This window comes from Rhynchophorus ferrugineus, unplaced genomic scaffold (assembly GCF_030347505.1).
Source record: "Rhynchophorus ferrugineus isolate W39M unplaced genomic scaffold, kcgeb_rfMv2 rfM1, whole genome shotgun sequence".
NCBI classification, from domain to species: Eukaryota; Metazoa; Arthropoda; class Insecta; order Coleoptera; family Curculionidae; genus Rhynchophorus; species Rhynchophorus ferrugineus.
Window position 1 is genome coordinate 87,700,155 of NW_027472580.1, and position 24,020 is coordinate 87,724,174.

Genomic DNA, 24,020 nt, shown 5'->3' on the forward strand with positions numbered 1-24,020 from the left:
ATCATATAAAACTTTCATCATAAAAAAGAACAATCAACACAAAATACTGTGGGCGTAAATCAAACTTGACGAGAACGTAGCATACGGAAGCATGAAAAACACACCCACATCAAATGTGTGAGATAAGGAAACGTAAGATAAATTTGAAGGTCAAAGTAGGTACATTATATAGAATGGAAAAATAGTAATATAACTTTCTTCTCTAGACCACTTTCAACTATGATTTACTTAACATCAAACATCTTAACTATTAATTATAAAATAAACAACATTGAAGAACGCCTTGATTTGGTGTTTGACCATTCGTATCTCGGTAATCTTTATAATTAACTATAACATATAAATTAATACATTTTTAAATAAATGGGTGAAGGTTATCTAAGAAGACTCCATTCTCATCTTCAATCTAATGAGATTTTAATCACATTTTGACGATATGCTAGATTAAATGAAAGTTCAAAATATCATTAAAACATTTACCAGATATAATTAACATACCTTTTTAATTATAAACTGGTTTGTGATGCACATTACCAATTTCAAATAAAATACAAAACAATTATAATTAACAATTTTAATGGTCGATTTCGTCTATTAAAGTTGTATAATTTAATAAAAACTAATGGACACTTTCTAATATAATTAATTAGAAATATAAATAGACCCCTAATTCACAATAAATTATATTTTCCACAAGAAATAATCAAATATAATAATAATCTGAGAATAGTAAATATATATATATATATATATATATATATATATATATATATATACAGCAAAACGAAGAAGAAGTCTTGAAATAATTTGGATAATAAGTTTTTCATACCCACCGTACTCTCCAGACCTGGTTCTATTTAACTACCACCCTTTCGCATCGAGACACGATTGTAGTACAACACTTCGCCGATTTCGAGGAAATGAAGAAATGGCTCGATGTATAATTTAGTTCAAGGGAGAAACTTTTCTTTTGGAATGGCATCCTTAAATTGCTTGAGATATGAGCCAAAATATATGAAACTAAATACGCAACAATTGGGACATGGCAAACGATATCCGGACTTATCTAGCCTGGTTATACTTGATCTTATAACAATATAGTTTATTAATAATTTTAGTGCATGAATATATAGACTTAATAGATAGAAAAACAACAAAGCCAAGATGATGTTAACTGATTTCAAATTGTTGTATTGAAAAGCGAATTTTAAACTAGGTAAATTAAATATTAAAAATGTGTAAAATAGTGAACTTAAAGAGGTCTTAAGAGCAAAACTAACAGCCTCAGTAACAAAATACTTTTGTATTACTTATTATAGCAATCTAGTAAATTAACAATAATAAGGTATTTGCTTTTATCATAATTTGTTACGGTTTTAAAATTACAAAACTTATGTACTTATTCTACAATAGACACTTTAGGCTCAACATCTATATCATTGTTTTTAATGTACACTGAGTTTTACTTATAACTTCACTGAACAAGACCAAATGGTTTTAAGCTCCTTAATCTTCTGACTAAGCCATCATTTTCTAGGAACTAGATAACCTTAATATTCATGTGCTGATAGAGCCTCTGCTCAAATATTTGGACAGTTTCTACTCTCAGGTATGCAGATTGTCGTTACGAATGTACCATACAGCATCAAAAACACCTCGTAACTCGAGTACCTTTTCTTGGGATCCTTGTATGATAATTGAAGAAGTTAAGCTGAAGCACAAAATGTACTAGTTATTCAGATCTATCAGTATATAATAAGCTTTTGCTACTGAAAATGTTGTAGTAAATATTACTAAAACATTTTCATTGACAAATCTTGAGTGTACAACAGATAAAGGACTGCTCCCAATACACTTCCTTGTAGCACAGCTGCTTCTATTTTCCTCAAGTAAAAATAGACATATTCTTAGTTATCATCTTAATATTTCTGAATATTGGTCAGACAGAAGCATTTTAATCTTATACTTTCCCTATTCTTAAAATATAAAACACTAATTTTGTGAAATATTGCATGTCTCTTCAAAATAAATGTCCTAATAAACGATTGATCAATATTGATCACTGGTCAAACGATAGGCCAAAAATCAAAACGTGTTAATCGAAGCCAAAAGAACAGAATATACCTCTATACATAGGTCCACCCATACAAAGACACCTTTATCATCAGTTTTTCCGATTACCATTCGAGGAATCACCTTAATATTTGAAATTTTTTATTAAAAATTTGATATTACCTATTATATAATAAAATATTATTTGAATATTGCCTTTTGGTTTTGACCAACTATCTCAATATATGGTACATGGAAAATCAAACTAATTATAGCGCAAACAAATTTACTAAATTCAAAAATTCAACAACAAAAAATTATTTACTAAAAATAACAAGTGAAAAAAGCAATTTACTCATTTAATATCTTAACAACACGATTATTTTTTGATTATTCTTTGATATTATTATCAATTACCACCAGCTCCTTTTATAACCTCACATATACAAGCGTGCATTTGAACTTATATATATGGATCTATGACATTTAGGTGTAAAGATACACCGAATCATCATATAAAACTTTCATCATAAAAAAGAACAATCAACACAAAATACTGTGGGCGTAAATCAAACTTGACGAGAACGTAGCATACGGAAGCATGAAAAACACACCCACATCAAATGTGTGAGATAAGGAAACGTAAGATAAATTTGAAGGTCAAAGTAGGTAGATTATATAGAATGGAAAAATAGTAATATAACTTTCTTCTCTAGACCACTTTCAACTATGATTTACTTAACATCAAACATCTTAACTATTAATTATAAAATAAACAACATTGAAGAATGCCTTGATTTGGTGTTTGACCATTCGTATCTCGGTAATCATTATAATTAACTATAACATATAAATTAATACATTTTTTAAATAAATGGGTGAAGGTTATCTAAGAAGACTCCATTCTCATCTTCAATCTAATGAGATTTTAATCACATTTTGACGATATGCTAGATTAAATGAAAGTTCAAAATATCATTAAAACATTTACCAGATATAATTAACATACCTTTTTAATTATAAACTGGTTTGTGATGCACATTACCAATTTCAAATAAAATACAAAACAATTATAATTAACAATTTTAATGGTCGATTTCGTCTATTAAAGTTGTATAATTTAATAAAAACTAATGGACACTTTCTAATATAATTAATTAGAAATATAAATAGACCCCTAATTCACAATAAATTATATTTTCCACAAGAAATAATCAAATATAATAATAATCTGAGAATAGTAAATATATATATATATATATATATATATATATATATATATATATATATATATATATATATATATATATATAAAATAACGTAACAACAGAATTATCACTAGAATAAAAAGTAACAAGTTAATTGACTACATATAGAAAACACAAAAGAACGAAAACCAGAAAGTACAAAAGATCACTTTCTTTTGTACATCGAGTAACTGTTTGTTCCAAATAAAGAATCTCAATACTAATGTTTAAAACTCATCCGAACCAAGCCTGACGACCGTTACTGATACAAAGCTTCATCGTTATTCAATTGTTCACAAAACAGTGCTTCTTTCTTTCCTCGATTACTTGTCCCAACTACGTGGGAACTAGTAAACGGAATTAAAAGTAAATCAAAACAATTTTGCAATATGAAAATATAGATAATTTTCGGGACAATACAGCAATAATGTTCATATAAAAGTTTTGTAACAAAATTGGATTGATCGTTTACCCGGAATTCCTTCATTCAGGTAAAGAATCACCAGAAGTCCCTAGTTTTTTTTTCCACATAAATTGATTTATGTTGATAATCCACTAAGGTATTTGAAGAAGAGACAAATGTCACAGTATTGACCTCAGAACTATTCGGTGAAATAAAAGAAAGTCTACCTGCTTCGAAGACAAGTACAAAAATGATGGGTTAGTAGAGACCCAGTAAGAAGGATCATTTTGCGACATATTTTTACCTATATATTTTGATACATTTTAAAAATCCATCAATTCGATAATAACTTTGTACAAAATGACCTGATAAACTTATCTGTATGCATTATTACTTAAAACATGGAAAAACTGTCTCTATGGTCAGCAAACCCTTTTTAAATCCCAACAATGTAATAAAAAAAATATATAATATATCCATAAATAAAAATAAATCGATCGGATAATTCTTTTTTGTTGTGTTCGTTTCCATGGTTTGGTTTCTACAAGAAAAAATAAAAAAAAGCTTACAGAAACATTTTTTACATTCAAATCTCAATAATAAAAAGAGTAGTGGCGAACATGTGCAACTAAATTAATACATTCAGTCAAGGGCAAAACGAAAAGGAAGATATTTACAAGTGCAGTTAAGAATATACAATGAAAACAAATTAATTCAAAATATTATCAGTCCAACTGAAGAACCTAGAGAAGCTGCTTAAAAGATATACCCTATATAGACATCATGAACTACGTAGAAAAGTTATGGCCTATTCAAATGATAAAATTTTACAGGAAATCAGTTTCTTTGTATTTGGTGTGATAGAAAATGGAAATACGAATATTTAGAAATTAGTTGTAGTGGCGGTCAAGCTCGTATTATTGATCCATACTCTAAATCTTTAAATTATCTCCTTATCCATCAGGATATGCTCTTAGACCATCTTAATGTATCATTCGTAAATATAATGCATGCCCAGCTAGCGAGGCATCAGCGCTATATTATATAAAACTTGCAATCAGTACATTAAAATTTTAAATATATTTTTATTAATACTTTGAAATGAATTATACCCCAAGATTCCGCATTCAAATTATGTCCACCTAAGCAGGCGGGTATACAACTAGTACGAAAATGAAGATAACTATTGAAAACTTGATATATTTCATCGACTAATCACATGAATGTGTTTTGATAACTCTGAAGAGGTGACTCGATACAACGAACAAAGAATGACGATAGAAAATGTTCAAAATGAAGAATAAAGCATTCATCGTCAATAAGGGGATCGACTACTATGCGCCTGAATGAAGCATTGAAAATGAAAACAGTCGTAGGAAAATTATTTTTCAGAATTACAATTTCGCCGGCTTGGTGGCGCAGTGGTAAAGGCGATGGGACGGCCCTCCTACTCTTGCGATAGCCGCAGGTTTGAATCCTGCCGGGGCATGGTTGTAAATTTATGTTTGTGATTGTTTAAAATTTGTGAATGTTCTAGGCAAGAATGTAAAATCCGAATATATATATATATATATATATATATATATATATATATATATATAAGAATTACAATTTCATGAGGTGGGGACATGTTTCTGCTTTCAGTTTCTTTTTTAGCGTTCAGAAAGCATTCACCAGCTACTAAATATTCCGATTTTAATGTATTTCAATGGATACCACATGGTTAGTTGAGCCCTTTCAATTCCTTCCAATTTTATAATAACGTCTGATATCCCGAATATCCTCAAAAGTCAGCGATATATTTTTTATAAATTTTCACTTTACAAAAAAGCCTTGATATCTACAAAAATATTATAATAATCAGCATCTATTCATTTTAATAAGATTAAAGAAATATGTATCAGCATAAAAGTACAGAAAATGTCAACATGATACAAACGTAATAAAAACACCATTCTTTACGAATGCTGGGTAAATCCTAAATATATAATTCAGTCTATAACATTCACAATATTATTTATATTAATGTAATATCCGTTTATATAAATATCACTTACAGAAAACAATTTTTGGAAGGCGCCAGATTCATTGTTCAAACGAAGTACTATTAATACCCGTAGATTATTAATGCTAATTATTATAACAGGTTTTTTCGGTTATTTAAGTTCAAAGTTCAATATATCCTTAATAGTTGTATGTTGAACCAGTTAGAATTCTTCTACCGAGAAGTATATTAACCGATATAAATCATAAATGATTTCATTGAGGATATATCCGTATTGTTGTTTATATAAAATATAGCAAATAACACTGAATTAACAAAGATTATTGACACTCTAGTAGTTATCCAATACATTAAGTAAATACAGTGTTATATATGTGAGGAATTGCCAGCTATTGTTTTGTAATAATTCTAACAAACTACTAATTATTGTATTAAAATTATAAAGGGAATTTTAAAGAAATTTTACCTTTAGTCATTAACGCTATTTATTAAATTAATTTCAATGTCATAGTGAAATACAACATTGTGATTGTGAAAAATTACTACTTTTTTACTTCTTTATTTCGCTAAATTTGTTTACAATTTTTCCACTATTTTAGATTTCTTCACTAGATTTTGTAATAAAAATCGCAGCACCATTTTTTCAAATTTAAAAAATGTCACAGTTCTTTACTACAAAATTACCTTCTTGTTTAAATAATTCATTATATTTCTTTCTTACAAGAGATACTAGACTTAACTAATAATAAAAATTAACTCTTATGAACTCTTTCTCTTTTTCAAATATTATATAATACGTTTAAGCTACTTGTGGTGTATATTTAATAATAAATTATTTTTATAAAAAGTGACCTATTTTTAATTGACCCTAAAATTAATTATATTAATTCATCAACACATATGTTTCATACACTACATGACTTATGCAAGGTTTAAAAAAAATTATAATATGTTATGTACCTTCAGCATACACCAAACAGCTTAAACATTCGAAGAATATCGATATAGTTTTTATAACCAATAAATTACAGACACAATGATATCAGAATATCATTGCTTTTGATGTTGGCTGATTTTTTAATGTGTTCATTGAAATTGAACATACGACATCGAAGCTATTACTCATTGATATTCATAATAAAGCAAAATATTAATTTTTGAATTATTTTCAGTCAGTTTAAATTGATGACAAATAATCCATATTCTTTAAATGGTATTTTGTTAAAACAAACTAGTATTTATCATAATTACTTTTTAAAATTATGTATGTAATATAAAATGCTTATTATGTACCAAATGACTATTTCGTTTAAAGAATAAATGCTAATAAATTAATACTCTTTACCAAGCTGGCAATAAATAATTCATAAATGTAAATTAATCACATTTGCGAAATTAAAAAATTCCTCAAAAACAACAGAAAATATTGTAATTGACCTTATATCCATGACATCGTTCAGATTATTCTATATTCATGTTTTGATTTAGGAAACCTCAGTTCAACATTATTATTATAGAAAAATATTTTAGTTTAGAAAGCTTAATTGGATAAAAAACATCTGTAAGTTTTTGAAATTTTTCAGTGAAACTCTACAATTTAAATTCTGATAAAAATTATCAAATATGCAACTATTTTATATTAATTTTTATTGTTGTTCTTATTCGAGTTCAATTATAAAATTCAATAATAAAATATTTTATAAAACAGCTAACAAACTGAATTCACTATTTTAGTCTTGACGATAGAATAGAAGGAACCGAACAAAAAGAGTTTGAGTTCACATGCACCAACATTTTTGTTATAGCAAAATATTGTTAGTTTTAGAAGGTTCTCACTAAAATTCTTAATTCTTTGAACGATCTTGAGGAAACTTTTAATCTCTAATATTTTAACGGCCAAAATAAGTTTTTACACATTTAGTACTGATGAAGTATTTATTGTAATATTCAATGAAATTATACATTAAAAAGCTATGGAAATATTTCCACAACTATGTATTAACTTTTAAGTTGTTCCTAATTCGTGACCTGCATTTATTAATTAAATATTATTTAATTTTATAATTAGCCTTACAAAATAAATTATTTTCTTAATCAAAAATGAACAGGATTTTATAAAAATGCTAAGAAACTTAATTGATTTATTTTTGTCTTGGTCATAGAATTTTTATGTTTGCCTTTTTCTTCGTTTGATACATGAAATATTCCTATTATAGTAAAATGTTATTCATTTAAGAGCGTTGATAAAATGTTGTTCTTCATAATAGTCATTTCATCATTGTTCAATAAAAAAAACTATCTAGAGGAATCTTATAATGCTTAATATTTTAACAACCAAAACAAATTTTTAACCATAGAGTACTGATGGTATATTTTTTGTAGTATTCAATAAAACTACACAATTTAAATTTTGATAAAGGTTATGAAATAATGAGATATTTTTCACCGCTTTGTATTAATTTTTAAGATTGTTCTTATTAGTGTTCTGGCCTGATATCTTATTTGCACAACTTGTATTATAAAATTAATTATTTAATATCTTAATTAAAAATATTTGTATTTTATAACAAAGCTAAATAAACTTAATTGATTATTTGTGACTTTGCGATAGAAGGAAATGAAGAAAAACAGTTTGGTTGAAATATTGTTCGTTTTAGAACGTTAACAATTAAATTGTAATAACGTTGCTGAACCAAAATATATGTAGAGGAAACCTATAATGCTTATTTTAACAGTCAAAACAAGGTCTTACACATTCGATACTGATGGCATATTTCTTGAAGTAGTCAATGAAGCTATACAATTCAAAATTTGATAAGTTGATATGGTGGAAATGTTTTCTCTTGAGTTTAAAGACTGTTATTATACGCATTCCAGTTTTATTATTTCAGTAGCATAATTAGGATTCAAAAAGTTTTAAATTTTAATACAAAATGTTTTTAATCAAATTTACAATTCTATTTTTATATATTGATCATTCTTGATGTAGTTTGCTGTCCAAAGACTCTTACCTGCTGGACATAAGCACTCGGACGCATCCCTGGACACTCGCTCCACATTCTGCCTTCTCGACGCGAGATCTCTCACCACTCGTCCTCGAAGATTGTCCACCGTCTCCCTCCGCAGCCTGTCCACCAGGACATCCACGCTTCCCGTCGCGCTCGCCTCCAAGAAGGCGACGCGCTCCTCCAGCGAACCAACGCGCGACCTCAGCTCGTGTTCACGGAAACTGTTGTATCCACTGGACAGAAAACTAATCAAACACAGACCACACACCACCACATTCATGCAGACGGACGCCGACCACGACACCGATCTTTTCCTGGTCGTTTTGATGCCCATGGGGCTGGTAAGAGGATCCGAGTCCATGCTGACGATCAAATCACTGCGATGGGACCGGTCGCTCCTGCCTCATAATCGCCGCGGCAGACGGGACCGAAGGAGCGTTCACGAAGCCGCCGGTCTGGATGGGATGGACGAAAAAAGATCGCTAAACGCGCGCGTTGTGATGCCAGGCAAAGCGGACGGACGAACGTGGCGCTACGGACACGGTCGAGATGCGACTGTCGACCGAAACTTTCGGTAGAGTCGTCGTTTTGAACGGACGGACTGACTGCGTATGTATTGGTGTGTATATGAAGTTACAGACGGAAAAGGACGAAGATGAACGAAAGGACGTGAAAAGGGCCTTAATTTTTTTAGCGGTGGAGGAATTCGTCGTCGGACCGATGCCGGTTTCAAATTGCCCGTCCGATTATGTCGTGTTCGAAAGATATGTCGACGTTGATCGTCTTCGATGGACGAGATTTTTCGACTTTGACGTGTAGGAGAGCACAATTAAATGGGCGCACGTGAAACAAAGTTTTAATGTATTTTCTGCAACTTGATGGTTATAAATATGACGAATGATAAATTTGTAGTAGTTAGATATTCGATTTGTAGAAGTAGTTAATTTTAATAAAAAATGCAAACAAATTTCCGGTTTCTTCATTGAAGAATAACTGGGGTCTTTAGAAAATTTTGGTAATTAAATATATTTTTATTTCTAATTAGTATTGCCTCAACATATATGTACTATTAAGCGACTGCGACGGCAGTTTATATGGTATATATATGTTTACGGTCACAATATGAATATAAAACAAAACACATAACAAAATGTAATAATATAAAAATCACAGAGTAAAATGAAACAACATAACATAACTACCTACATATCTATATAGAGAAGAAGTTAATTGAAAAGTCCCCGGCCAGACGCATAGATGGCGCTACTACAATTAAATCGGTATGTTTTTTGGTTAGCCCTAACACTCAAAAAATGAGTGTTTAAATTTGACAGCAGTCGGATCATTAGTTTGTGAATTATAGCATTTTGAGTGAAGCAACTTTTGTTACTGTGAAAAAAATGGATAAAAAGGAATTTCGCGTGTTGATAAAAAATTGATTTTTGAAGGGTAAAAATACAGTTGAAGCAAAAACTTGGCTTAATGCCGAGTTTTCCGGACACGGTACCCCAGCAAAGTCAACCATCAAGGATTGGTATGCTAAGTTTAGACGTGGTGAAATGAGCACCAAAGACGGTGAACGCAATGGACGCCCGAAAGAGGTTGTTACCGACGAAAACCTAAAAAAATTCACAAAATGGTTTTGAATGACCGTAAATTGAAATTGAATGAAATAACAGACACTCTAAAGATATCAACTGAACGTATACATCATATCATTCAAGAATATTTGGATATGAGAAAGATTTGTGCAAAGTGGGTGCCGCCCGAGCTCAGTCTTGACCAAATATAACGAAGAGTTGATGACTTGAAGTAGTGTTTGAAGATTACCAAGCGTAATAAACCCGAGTATTTCCATCGATATGTGACAAAGGATGAAACATGGCTCCATCATTTCACTCCGAAGTCCAATCGATAGTCATCCGAGTGGACTGCACACGATGAATCCGCTCCAAAGCGTGGGACAACGAAACAGTCGGCTGGTAAGGTTATGGCGTCTGTATTCTGGGATGCGCATGGAATAATTTTCATTGACTACCTTGAAAAAGGAAGGACCATCAACAGCGACTATTACATAGCGTTATTGGACCGTTTGAGGAACGAAATCGCCGAAAAATAGCCGCATTTGTAGAAATAGAAAGTGATACTTCACCAAGACAATACACCGTGTCACAGGTCAGTGAAAACGATGGCAAAAATCCTTGAATTGGGCTTCGAATTGCTTCCTCATCGGCTATTAACAGAATGCTCGCTGGGAAGAAGTTTTCGTAAGTGAAGAGGTGATCGCCGAAACTGAGGCCTATTTTGAAACAAAGCACAAATCGTACTACAAAAATGATACCGAAAAGTTGGAGGGTCGCTATAATGAGTGTTTTAGTATGGTAAGCCGGGGACTTTTCAATTGATCTGTTATTTCTGTCTTCAGATTTACGGTGTACTTACACGGCGTCACATTTATTAGAAATCCAATACAGCACTATAATTAATTTAAAACGTATATTTTAAAATGTAACATAAAAATAAATTTCTTAAAAATTCAATTATTTTACCAAATCTTAATTTAAATGTAATAACAATCTAATGATTTCGATCATTTAAATTTTAAAAACATTTTAATGGTAGGAATATTTCCTACCATTAAATCATGTTTAATTAAAAATAAATTTCTTCATAGTATTTAGTTATAAATGAGTTTTAAAGAACTACTTTTAATTTAAAGTTATAGCGTGAAGACTCGGTATAAAGTATTTTATTCAAAGTATTGTCCATCGATTGCTGGTACTTTGTCCCCTCTTTCAGGGGATTTAGACATTTGAGGTTGTCCACAAATCGACTGATTTTTCGACAGATTACGACTCACAACAGGCGAGTTGAAAAGTCTCCGTTCTACCATAATAAAACATAATTTTTGGCAAAATTACTTTTTTTATTCAACATAATTCGCTTCAAGGGTCATACACTGATTATAGCGACCCTCCAACTTTTCGATACTATTTTTATAGTACGATTTGTCATTTGCTTCAAAATAGGGCTCAGTTTCGGCGATTACATCTTCATTCGACGAATATGTCGTCCCAGCGAGCATTCTTTTGAGATCTGAGAACAGGAAATAGTCACTGAGATAGCCTGATCTGGAGAATAAGGTGGATGAGGAAGCAATTGGAAACCAAATTCATGGATTTTTGCCATCGTTTTCACCCACTTGTGACAGGGTGCATTGTCTTGGTGAAGCAGCACTTCCTTTTTCTTCAAATGCGACCGTTTTTCGGCAATTTCGTCCTGCAGTCCAATAATGCTAATAGTCGCTGTTAATGGTCCTTCTTTTTTCAAGGTGGTCAATGAAAATTATTCCATGCGCATCCCAAAATACAGATGTCATAACCTTGCCAGCCGACTGTTGCGTTTTTCGACTCTTTGGAGCGGGTTCATCGTGTACACTCGGATGACTGTCGATTGGACTTCGAAGTGAAATGATGGAGCCATCTTTCATCCTTTGTCACATACGGATGCAAATACTCGGGTTTATTACGCTTGATCATCTTTAAACATTACTCCAAATCATTAACTCGTCGTTGTTATTGGTCAAAAGTGAGCTTGCGCGGCACTCAGTTTGCACAAATCTTTCTCATATCCAAATATTCTTGAATGATATGATGTACACGTTCAGTTGATATCTTTAGAGTGTCTGCTATTTCATTCAAATTCAATTTACAATCATTCAAAATTATTTTGTGGATCTTTTAAATGTTTTTATCGGTAGCAACTTCTTTTGAGCATCCACTGCGTTTACCGTCATCGGTGATTATTTCACCAAGTCTAAACTTAGCATACCAAACCTTGATGGTTGATTTTCCTCGCGCGGTGTCCGGAAACTCGGCATCAAGCCAGGTTTTTACTTCAACTGTATTTTTTCCCTTCAGAAAGCAATATGTTATCAAGACGCGAAATTTTTTTTATCAATTTTTTTCACTATAACAAAAGTTGACGTGAAGTGAAGCCACTCAAGATGCTATAATTCAGAATCTAATGATCTGACATCTCTCAAATTTATACACGCCCCTTTTGAGACTTAGGCCTAACTGAAACGCATAAACATAATTCAAGTAGCGCCATCTATGTGGCAGGCCGGGGACTTTTCAATTCGTCTGTTAAATCCCTACAGGTATAAACTTACTTCTTATCCATTAATCACACAAATTTCGATAATTCAGAAAACAATAAATTTCAAATTACACCGCATTAATTACAAAAAAAATAATTTGTAAGGTGCTTTACTGGTGAATACGAGTAAAGAATGTTACTTTTCACTCTTACGATGGTTTTTTTTGTAAGTTTAACTTTGGATTCAATTAATTTGCTGTTACGATGTACCAGTAAAAGTTAAACAATTATTTTTAAACCATTCCAATCTTTTATAAATGTTGATAATATTTGTTATGTATAATGTTATGTTGAATAACATTTAATGTAGTAAATAAATTATAAATTATACTTGGGGAATATATTCAGTGAGTAATGTTGGACATATTTCAGTACAAGAGCTGCAATATCAAAATAATTGTTAATCAAGTATTAAAAACACCGAGGCTGATTTTTTTCTTGATATAAACTAGGGAGCAGATGATCGAATAACAAAATAATGAAAAAAACCGCCTACAAACGAGATTTGTATAGGAAAGTCTTATAAGTTCCACAACTGAAAAAAAAAACGTAAATATAATGGTTTCACCGAGCCAAATATTCAACACGGAATATTATTTTAATATTATACATCTTTTACATGATGTAAGTTCGTCTTTAAAAGCCAAATCGTCATCCATATCCGCCTGATTTAACTCCGTCGGATATCAGGATATTCATTAAGCAAGAAATATATCTCAAAATCGCACAGATTCAACTAAGGAGATTAAAATTAAACCGAAGAATATGTTATAAATAATTTATACAAAAATGTAATGTATAAATACATTGTATCCGAATACTATATATTATAATAGAATACTATAAACGATATATTTAACAAATATCGAAATTATATGATCAATAATTAAGCCACCATGAATGTACAGTTAACATAACAAGTATAAACGTAATCATTCGGAAACTATTGAACGAAAACGAAACTGCTACGTTAAAATTAGTGACCCGGTCACAATTCATTAGTGTTTGTTGGTGTAAACATTAACGAAACAATTTTCCACTTCATCCTGTTCGCCTGTACAAATGAATTAGCCAATGGACACGACGATTGTTAATCTAATTTTACCTCGCAAGACATAGCAGCAATTGTCGTTGGTCTAAAAATACGAAATCACGTCTACAAAAATAAACCGGGAATATTTAAAAGCGATATTGCCACTTTAAGGTCACGCAATGCATTTGACGACATTTTTATTACCCGAAATATGCGGTCGGTCTATGATTCACCTTTCGTACCCCGTAAGGTAAAAGGGTGAGTAATCAACCCCTCCCGAACGGAAATGGTACACTTTAAACAATTACGTGCTGAATTTCCTGGAATTACGCTCTATGACACATTGAAAGTTTTCATTTCATTAATAGTGGGTCAAACCCTATCAAATTTCAATTGATTTGATGTTTAAACAGCTCTACTTGAAATATATTTTCCAAAGTAATAACTAGTTTTATAAAAGTAATATAAAAATCTGGAAAATACAAAATAGATAAAACGGATGGCAGCCGTGTTACCTGGAGACGAGGCTTGGGCAGTCGATGGTGGTACGTCTAAACCAAACGATGGTCGAATACTGAATGATTGGAGATACCCTTCAACAAAATCCCAGATAAACGTCTCGGGGTTGCTAGCTATTCGTTATCGCGTTCTAGTTGGCGCTTTCAACGTTGGCGTGTTCAACATCTGGGACTATATTTCTGGGTATTTTGTAGACCGTTATTCCACTATGTAAAATTCGACATGCCTAAAGGTCGCTATAAATCCATGTATTTTTTAGTAAGCCCTAACCCTCAAAAGATGCGTGTATAAATTTTACAGCTGTCGGATCAATGGTTTGTGAATTATAGCATTTTGAGTGAAGCAACTTTTGTTATTGTGAAAAAACTGGATAAAAAGGAATTTCACGTGCTGATAAAATATTGCTTTTTGAAGGGAATAAATGCAGTTGAAGCAAAAACTTGAAAATCAACCATCAAGGATTGGTATGCAAAGTTTAGACATGGTGAAATGAGCACCAAAGACGGTGAAGGCAGTGGACGCCCAAAAGAGGTTGTTATCGACGAAAACATTTAAAAAATCCACAAAATGATTTTGAATAACCGTAAATTGAAATTGAATGAAATAGCAGACACTCTAAAGTTATCAACTAAACGTGTACATCATATAATTCACGAATATTTGGGTATGAGATATTTCTGTGCAAAATGGGTGCTGCTCAAGCTCACTTTTGAACAAAAACAACGATAAGTTGATGATTCGGAGCAGTGTTTGAAGATGATCAAGCGTGATAAACCCGAGTTTTTTCGTCGATATGTGACAATGTATGAAACACGGCTCCATCATTTCACTTCGAAGTCCAATCGACAGTCATCCGAGTGAACTGCACACTATGAACCTTCTCCAAAGCGTGGGAAAACGCAAGGTTGTGGCGTCTGTATTTTGGGATGCGTATAGAATAATTTTCATTGACTACCTTGAATAAGGAAGTACCAGAAACAGCGACTATTACAAGCGTTATTGGACCGCTTGAAGGACGAAATCATCCGTATTCTCCAGATCTGACCCTTGGGACTATTTCCAGTTCTCAGATCTCAAAAGAACGCTCGCTGGGAAGAAATTTTCGTAACTACTTCAAATTAATTTCAACTACTCAAAGCTGATGATGTAAAATGAAGAGAACCATCGGGTCGTGAAATATGTGAACATGTATTTTTAAGTGTACAAAATATTTTTAAGTCGTGCAATTAAAATTCAAAATTCAAAAAACAAATTACAAAAGACACTCAGGTGATAGATTATGTAAAGGGAATTGAACTTATCCACCCAGTCTATCAACCAGCATAAAAAGGTTTTTAACGAAAAAATTGAACCGGCTTAAAAAATATATAAGGAACTTATTCTTTAGTTATAAGTTCCTTATTTATTTTTTGGTCGAAATTTTTTTGTTAAAATGATTTCATTTTTCTCTTTTTGTGTTAGATATTTCCTCAATAAATTACACAGTTATTTTACTTAATATTACAATGGGTAGGCCAAATAAAGGTGCAGCCCGTATAAGGAAAAATAGGAATAAAGAAACAATGATTGAAAATAAGGAACGCTTTCTAACAAATGTTCTAACTAAACTAGAACAACAAAAATCTCTTGCCCGCGCAAGAAATTGAACCCACGATCTTCGCTTGGGAGCTAAACGCTTTAAGCATTACACCATAGAAGCTGTTGCTTGCCATGTTTCTACGCAGTCTTATATGCTATATTTTCCCCGATTTTCCGTTACATCAGTTCATCAATAACATTATACACAACTATTTGATTATTTTTGATAAAGAAATATGTGAAAACGTTGTACGTAAGATACCTTAGGAATTTGAGGAATACCCTCGATATCCTCCCCCCATCAGACTCTGACTTGGTTCCACTGGGACCATCTCGGAAGTGCACTCTTTCGAATAAAAAAAATTTCGGTCACACAATCACAATTGACGGAAATCGGCGAATAACATTCGGATAAAAAGAAAAATGTCCTTACATAAACATTAGATTTTCAAATATACTGCTATGGATTATGTAAAAAAGAAAAAGAAAGAACTGGAATTCAAATATAGAAAAATGTATTGGTTAATAGGAAGAAAATCACCATTATCAGTACATAGTAAATTGCTATTATAAAAGCAAGTACTGAAACTTATATGGATATACGGAACTCTATTATGGGGATGTTTCGTGAGAAATTAATGTAAATATAATACAAGTTTTCCAGAATAAAGTCCTGGTAACTGTTGCAGGTGCACCGAGATTCTGCAGGATTGGTTTACATCCAAGACTTTCGGATGCCGACTGTCACTCAGAAAATCAAGAGAATTGCAAGAAGACATGTGGACAGATTCCATTCTCATGTCAATATCGAAATAATATAACTCTTGAATAACACCAGAGCAGGACACAGACTCACAGAGAATATTATTACACTAGATACTACAATAGGGACGATGGGTTGATGGTCCTCCTAGATATATACCTAAATTAAGTTAGTATAAAGACCAATTGTAGGTTAGGCGACAACAACAAGTAACAATGATATAGATTCATAAAAATTGTGTAACACATTTTTTATATTCAGATAACGTTCAATATTGGTAAACATTTTGCTTTAATTGTTAAAGAACCTGACTAACTTAAACTCCATATTTGATGTCTATAGTTGATGCTAATTGTTGTGTTGAAAATCAATAAAATCATCTTTATTAGTACTGCTGCTCCTGTTATTCTCAGGCATTATTTCATATATTTTGTAATTTGTAATTGGATGTAACCTAAAGCTGCAGCAATTAGTTTAAGTACTTAAGTAAAGAATCGCTTGAAGTGTTTAGTTCGATGGCCGAGAAAGTGTTAGACTTACAATGGGGCCAAGGTTGGATCTATTACACCAAGGTTTGATCTATTACACCAAGGTTGGATCTATTACCCTTATCTATCACCCGATTCGTATATATTACTGGAGAGGAAAAGAAAAGAGAGTGTGGATTTCTTTCCTAGATGGAGACGTGCGCAAGTATATAAAAATGTGAAATTCTAATGATATTCAAACGTAGTTCGTTAACGTTTTTATTACCACTAGTAAGTTATATTCCTAGTTAATTATATTCTACTGACATCAAGCTTAAAAGCTATACATGTTATATCTAGCGAAATTAACACCGTCATAGATTTATACCTCTTTGAAAATGTCAAGTTTCGTGCCTGAAACTGATTTCTTATTTAAACAAAAGAAAAAAAACACTGAAAGTTATCCTTTGATGGTAGAAACTCGTGCATGCGCATGCTCTAACCTTAAAAACATGTGAGGCGTAGAAAATTCAAAAGTGGTGATTTCGATGTGCTAGACCAAGACCGTTGTGGTAGACCCAAAAATCATGAAGGTGTGAAACTGCAAGAATTATTGGATGAAAACCAAATCCTTGTGATGCAGATGGATGCCACATCATTGAATGACAGGGAAATGGAAAATCGAGACATCGTCTGTGAAATGCTGCTTCTAAAGGTATGATCGGAAGTCATTTCTGTATCGAATAGTGACGGGTGATGAAAAATGAAATTATTTTGAAAACCCTAAGCACAAAAAGTCATGGTTATCACCCGGCGAAGCTGTCCAATCGACTCCAAGGCCACATTGTTTTGGTTGTAAGAGAATGCTTTGTCTTTGGTGGGATCAGCATGGCGTGGTGTATTACCAACTGTTGAAATCTGGTGAAATACTTATTAGCGATAGCCGCCGACAACAAATGATTAACTTGAAACATGCATTAAGCGAAAAATGTCCAAAATGAGCCCCAATACACGGTAAAGTGATTTTACAGCGCGATAACGCACCGTCTCATAAAGCAAGACTGGTCAAGAAAGCGTTAAAAACAATTGGATGAGACATTTTATAGTACCTGCCGTACTCTGCAGACCTTGCCCCGCCCGACTTTCACCTTTCCGCATCAATGAGGTACGCACTTCGCTAATTTTAAATAAGCTAGAAAATGGCTCGACGAATGGTCTTACTCAAAGGACAAACAATTTTTTTTTGTCTAAAATTGCCTGATGGCCAAGATGTATAGAATAAAATGGCCAATACTCTATGTATTTAAAATACGATACACAAAATATGTTTAAGACATGCATATAAAATTAAAAATTCAAAATACCAATTACAAAAGACAACCAGATGTTAGGTTAAGTGAATGGAATAAAACTTATCCAGCTATTCTATTAACCAGTAGAAGAAGAACGTCCTTTCGTAAACATTAGATTTTTAAATATACTACTATGGCTGTTTAGTAAAACAGCCTGTTGATGGGGCATAAAAAGAAAGTTTTTTTTTCGAAAATACCGGTAATGACTTGGCGGTACATCTGGAATTATTCATACAATTAATGGTTACTTTCTGGGCATTTTTTTAGTAAAATTTACCTAAAAATGTTTGGTTTTGTTGTATTTTCAAGTAAACTAAGACCAAGATAGGTTTATATTATCCAAATCTTTGTAAATAAAAATAATATTTTAATGTTAGAACCAACAAATCTCTCTTTGATTTATATAATTTCGTGTCCACAATGTCATAAACCGCCAAAAGCACCTCGGCGATAAGAACGGGGAGGGAGAGACCCATGCACGTGAACGGCCTTTTAAACTTTATGTCCTGGAAATACTCGACTGATATTACATCGACAGCCATCGGAAACTGACGCTTTCTCCTTCAATTTTTTCACCAGCACACCCGAAACCCTTCCGATAACATTTTTATACGGTGTAAATAATAAACGCGGAGTGGCGTGCAGCGTCGTAAAAATCGTCAGATTATTTCCATCCGATGGAAAACTAAAACTTCGGAGAGGAAATCCAATAACGGCAATTTCCCGTATCCATCTTTCCTTAATATCGTTCCGAGGCGACAAGCCCAATGACGGTGAAAGCGAATGACTGCCAGATTGTTGAGCAGCGCGATGCAAGTGAAGAAAAGCACCAGCAGCGTCTGATGGGGGTGAAGGAGAGGAAGACTGATAAATTACAGTGGGGATTTAGTTGGAACGGTTCGAGTCAAAGCCATGGTAGATTATTCTTTCGGATCGGTATAAACATCAACAATATCTGACAAGGTCTCGAAACTTGATCACTTATAATTTTTAATTCGTTCCGACTATACTATATGTTTCTGGATTTTGTTGTATTAGACTGCATACCTATTATGTCAAAATTAAAACATTATTATTAATTGATTATTTCTCTATTGACAGCAATTTTAATATTACGAAACTTTCTTTTGATGACTACTATATTATTTTCATTAACACATTTAGTTTCATTATATACACTTAGTGCTATCTTAATGTGCAAATTCATTTTTAACCGACTTCAAAAAAGGAGGAGGTTCTTTATATATTTATATTTATTTTTTAATGTATGTTCGGCTATTTCTCCCTCAATTATGGGCCGATTTTCAAAATTCTTTTTTTATACGAGTGCACTTCCAAGGTGATCCCATTGGATCGTAGTTAGATCTGGTGGGGGAAGGGGGAAAATTGAGGAAAAACCTCAAATTTCAAAGGCATGTACAATATTTTCAGCGGTTAGGCCTCCCAGAAGACCTAACCGCTCTCATCAAGTCCTATCTCTCGGACAGATCTTTCCAGGTCAAGATTAGGGCATCACTCTCCAGTCGTAAATAAATCGATGCTGGCGTACCTCAAGGTTCCCCGCTGGCCCCAGCCTTATTTAACCTCTTTATTTCAGATATGCCGAGAAAAGAGCATATTGACGTCGCCTTTTACGCTGACGACACTGCTTTCTTCACGGCCGCCAGGTTCGAAGTTACAATTCATGAACGTTTACAGAAGCAGCTCGATCATGCGGTCAAGTGGTTCAAATTCTGGAGGTTGCAAATCAACCCCCTGAAAACCCAGGCCATCATTTTCCACAAGAAGCGTTACGCACTGCGCGTCTCGAAACTTAAGATCGACACCGCAATAATTCCATGGCTGGATAACGTCACGTACCTAGGTCTTCACTTCGACCGGCGGTTCGGTTGGTATTCCCAAATCCAGAAAGCAATCCAAAAAGGTTCGGGGATAGCAAACCTGCTATCTTCTCTGATCTGCCCTTCTAGCAGACTTCCCATCTCCATGAAATGCTTATTTTACAAGATGTTAATTCGGTCCGTACTCCTCTACGGATCTAATGTCTACTTCAAGTTTGTTACACCCAACCAGGTCAAAGGGCTTCAAGTTTTCCAAAATAAGCTCCTCAGGAGAATATTAAACGCTCCATGGTTTGTCAGAAATAATCAAATTCATAGGGATTCACTTCATATCTCAATCATTCCACAAACAACAACTCAGCTCAAGTTCTTCTGAAAACGCGCTTGTTCGCGAGCTGGTCGACATGCTGGGAGCTTAGCACCGCATCACCGCTAAGCTCTCCCCCTTTTCCAGGTTGAAACGACCTCATCCGTCGCTACAGTCATAACTTTTGCCCCCATACAACAGTACCCAGTTGTGTGTTAACTCAGGTTCGCGAATCAATAGAATCGCCGGGCCCTCGTGCCCAATAACGGCTGCCCGATCAGCGGGTGCCATATCCCCACAGGGGTCAACTGTGAGGCGGTTTCGGTTTAGTGTATTTGTAAGCCCAGAGCAGTCCCACATAACCCGGTCCAACTTGTCACTCCAGGGCAAGTCTCCGCGACCAGGTATGCGTCATGCATTCCACCGCCTGGTTTTTAGGCCAGAACAAAAAAAAACAATATTTTCACATATTCTTTATCGAAAATAATCAGATATTTTTGTATAATGTTATTGCTGAACTAATGTAACGAAATATCGGAATTAGTTCAACTTAAAAGCCATTCATATTGCTTCTTAAGCACTAACCCTTCACATGAAAGCTCGTAGAAACTGTGCAGGCTACTGTTTCTATGCTGCAATGGTTACAATGGGTACAAAACTAATAATATAATTTATACGCAACACATACATATACACAAAATTAAATTATGAACAAAACAAATCTAATTTGTTGCTAAAACCACTTAAGCTAAAGTTGAGAATAACACTTATACACTATACATAGTCGTCTGGTTTGGTTCGCTTCAATCTTCTGGTTTCCTACGTATTGTACAATAGCTGTAGTACATCCACGTCGCTGTGATTTAGTAACATTACCTCATGTTTTAAGGCCCAGCCTTGGAAACTACGCAAATCCATTTGATTTCGATGTCATCGTATAGCTCTTAGTTGATCACGTAGCAGTAAATTACTTTGTTTTGCCAGCGCTGGATTACTAATTCTTTTGATATTTTAATGCAACCTTATATTTACACCCCATAGGCCAAAATTAGCTTTATAATAAACCAATCTCTTTGATTTGAGGTCATGTTAAGAGTATCTTCCGACTAACCTGTAAAATTGCTTGTTTTGAGTCCAATTTGCTCTGCTATTTATCTAACACCATGTTTCCAATTTCACCTACCATTGAGATGGATGATGATAGTATTTACCAAATGCAATAGATTTAACGTTATTAATGTTTTAACTTTTAAGGTTAAATTTAAGTATTAACTGTCAAGATATATCGAACACTTGGCGAAATTTGCCGTAATATTGATTTATCGTTTCCCAGCTATCAAATTTCGTTTTAATAGTTTAAGAGCAAATTGAGCTTACTTTAAGTGTTTTGGGATAAATCTTGATGCCAAACTCCGTTGGAGGGAGCATATTAAAAAGAGAAGAAAAGTAGCAGAATACCCTTTTTACAATGACTAAATATAAATAAACAACTGTACTCCAGAAGCAAAGTAATGGTCAAAATATTTTGATGGACAAACGTTCCCAAGAAGGAAAAAAGTTTTTAAATAAATGGGTGCTTGTGATACACTCGAAATTATCTACACAGATAGCTTGGTAAAATGATTAAACAACAGTTGATGGGTACAATGTGTCGTTAATATGCTGGTTAAATAAAGAAATGGAAACAAAACCTTCCCATCTGAAATCAAAAAAAATCTATCAAGACAACGCATAGATTGAGTGTTCAAATTCTTCCAGCATCCATTACTCTCAACCCATTTAACTCTCAACAACTTTTTCTATTTTGAACATATTTTGATAAATGTTCTGGGATAAGCGATATATATTGGTGAAAATTCGAAGCACCAATATAAACAACTCTTAAATAAACTAGCCTAATAGCTAAATTTGCTGTTTTTGACATCTCGGTACATAAAACAATAGTTTTTCATAGAGTATTATTGAGTTATTCCATGTACAAAGACGCTAATCATGGAATGCCCAAAACTACATTTTCCACATTCGTTACTTTGTTATTTGATTTGTAAAAATCTGTTGCCGGAGCCCATCTATCATTTTTCTAAACTCATAGTGATATTACTCTTTTATATCCCAAATGATACGATTAAAAATTGTTCGAGAACAAGTAATTGTAAGACATAATGCTAAACAAAAGTCAAAAGTTAATCCAGGAAGTTCATCAACATCGACAACGAAGCAGACTATTTATTACCATAGTATCTTATGGTGGTATCAGCAAGCTATAGGGAATGACGAGCCACTAAAACCAAATGGCATGTGGTAATAAAGTTTAGCAATAACGAGAAGGAAAAAAGTGTTTAAATAAATTGGTGCTTGTGATACACTCGAAATTATCTACACAGATAGCTTGGCAAAATGATTAAACAACAGTTGATGAATATAATGTGTCGTTATTATGCTCGTTAAATAAAGAAATGACGACAAAACGTTTCCAACTGAAATTAAAAAAATTTCTTCTATCAAGACAACGCATAGATTGAGTGTTCAAATTCTTCCAGTATCCACTAGTCCCAGCCCATTTAACTCTCAATAACTTTTTCTATTTTGAACATATTTTAATAAATGTTCTTTGATAAGCGATATCTATTGGTGAAAATTCGAAGCACTTATAAAATAACTCTTAAACCTACCAGTTAGTTATCACACAGTTTCGAAATACTGAAAAGCGAAAATGGATCAATGATTGCATCGCTGAGAAAATAACATCGCTTTTTTCGACACGGCATCGCCATATTTCCAAAAGTTTTTTAATTTGTGAAAAACATTTGATTAATACATGTTGCACTAATTTTTCTTAATAAATGCCTTTTTATTAGGTGCGCCGAAATGTTATTACCAGTTTTTCCAACCGATCTCGTTAGGTTAGGTTAATTATACAATGTTATGATTTGACACATATGTCATTTCATTTTACTAACATCAAGCTTCAAAGCTATACATGTTATATTTTGCGATAGGAAAACCGTCATAGATTTAAACCTCCTTGAATATGTCAAATTTCGCGCCTGAAAATGTGCATTTGCGGCACGCATTATTTTTGTTATTTAATAAAAAAAAGTAGTTGAGTAAAAAAGTCATCGATTTCTGGTTGGAACTTACGATGAGCATGTTCAAACCATAAAAATACGTATGGCGCGATGTCGAAAATTTAAAAGTTATGATCTCGATATATAAGACATAGAACGTTTTAGTAGACCGAAAAAGTTTATAGATGCGAAACGGCAAAACTGTTTGGATGAACA

At 33.0% G+C, this 24,020-nt stretch overlaps 1 protein-coding gene across 24 annotated transcripts in view; it reads right to left on the bottom strand.

The window, feature by feature from the left end:
* The window catches only part of LOC143191543 (uncharacterized), a 544,206-nt gene extending 534,934 nt beyond the window's left edge, over positions 1–9,272 (bottom strand). For 23 of the 24 annotated variants that reach the window (XM_076396901.1, XM_076396868.1, XM_076396809.1 and 20 more), the window contains exon 1: positions 8,719–9,227. In XM_076396901.1, the coding sequence (XP_076253016.1) occupies positions 8,719–9,076 (358 nt within the window). In that variant the 5' untranslated portion in view covers positions 9,077–9,227. Of the gene's footprint in view, positions 1–8,718 lie in introns of all 24 variants that reach the window. The other variant, XM_076396802.1, reaches the window with a different exon arrangement.
* Positions 9,273–24,020: the final 14,748 nt, after the last annotated feature.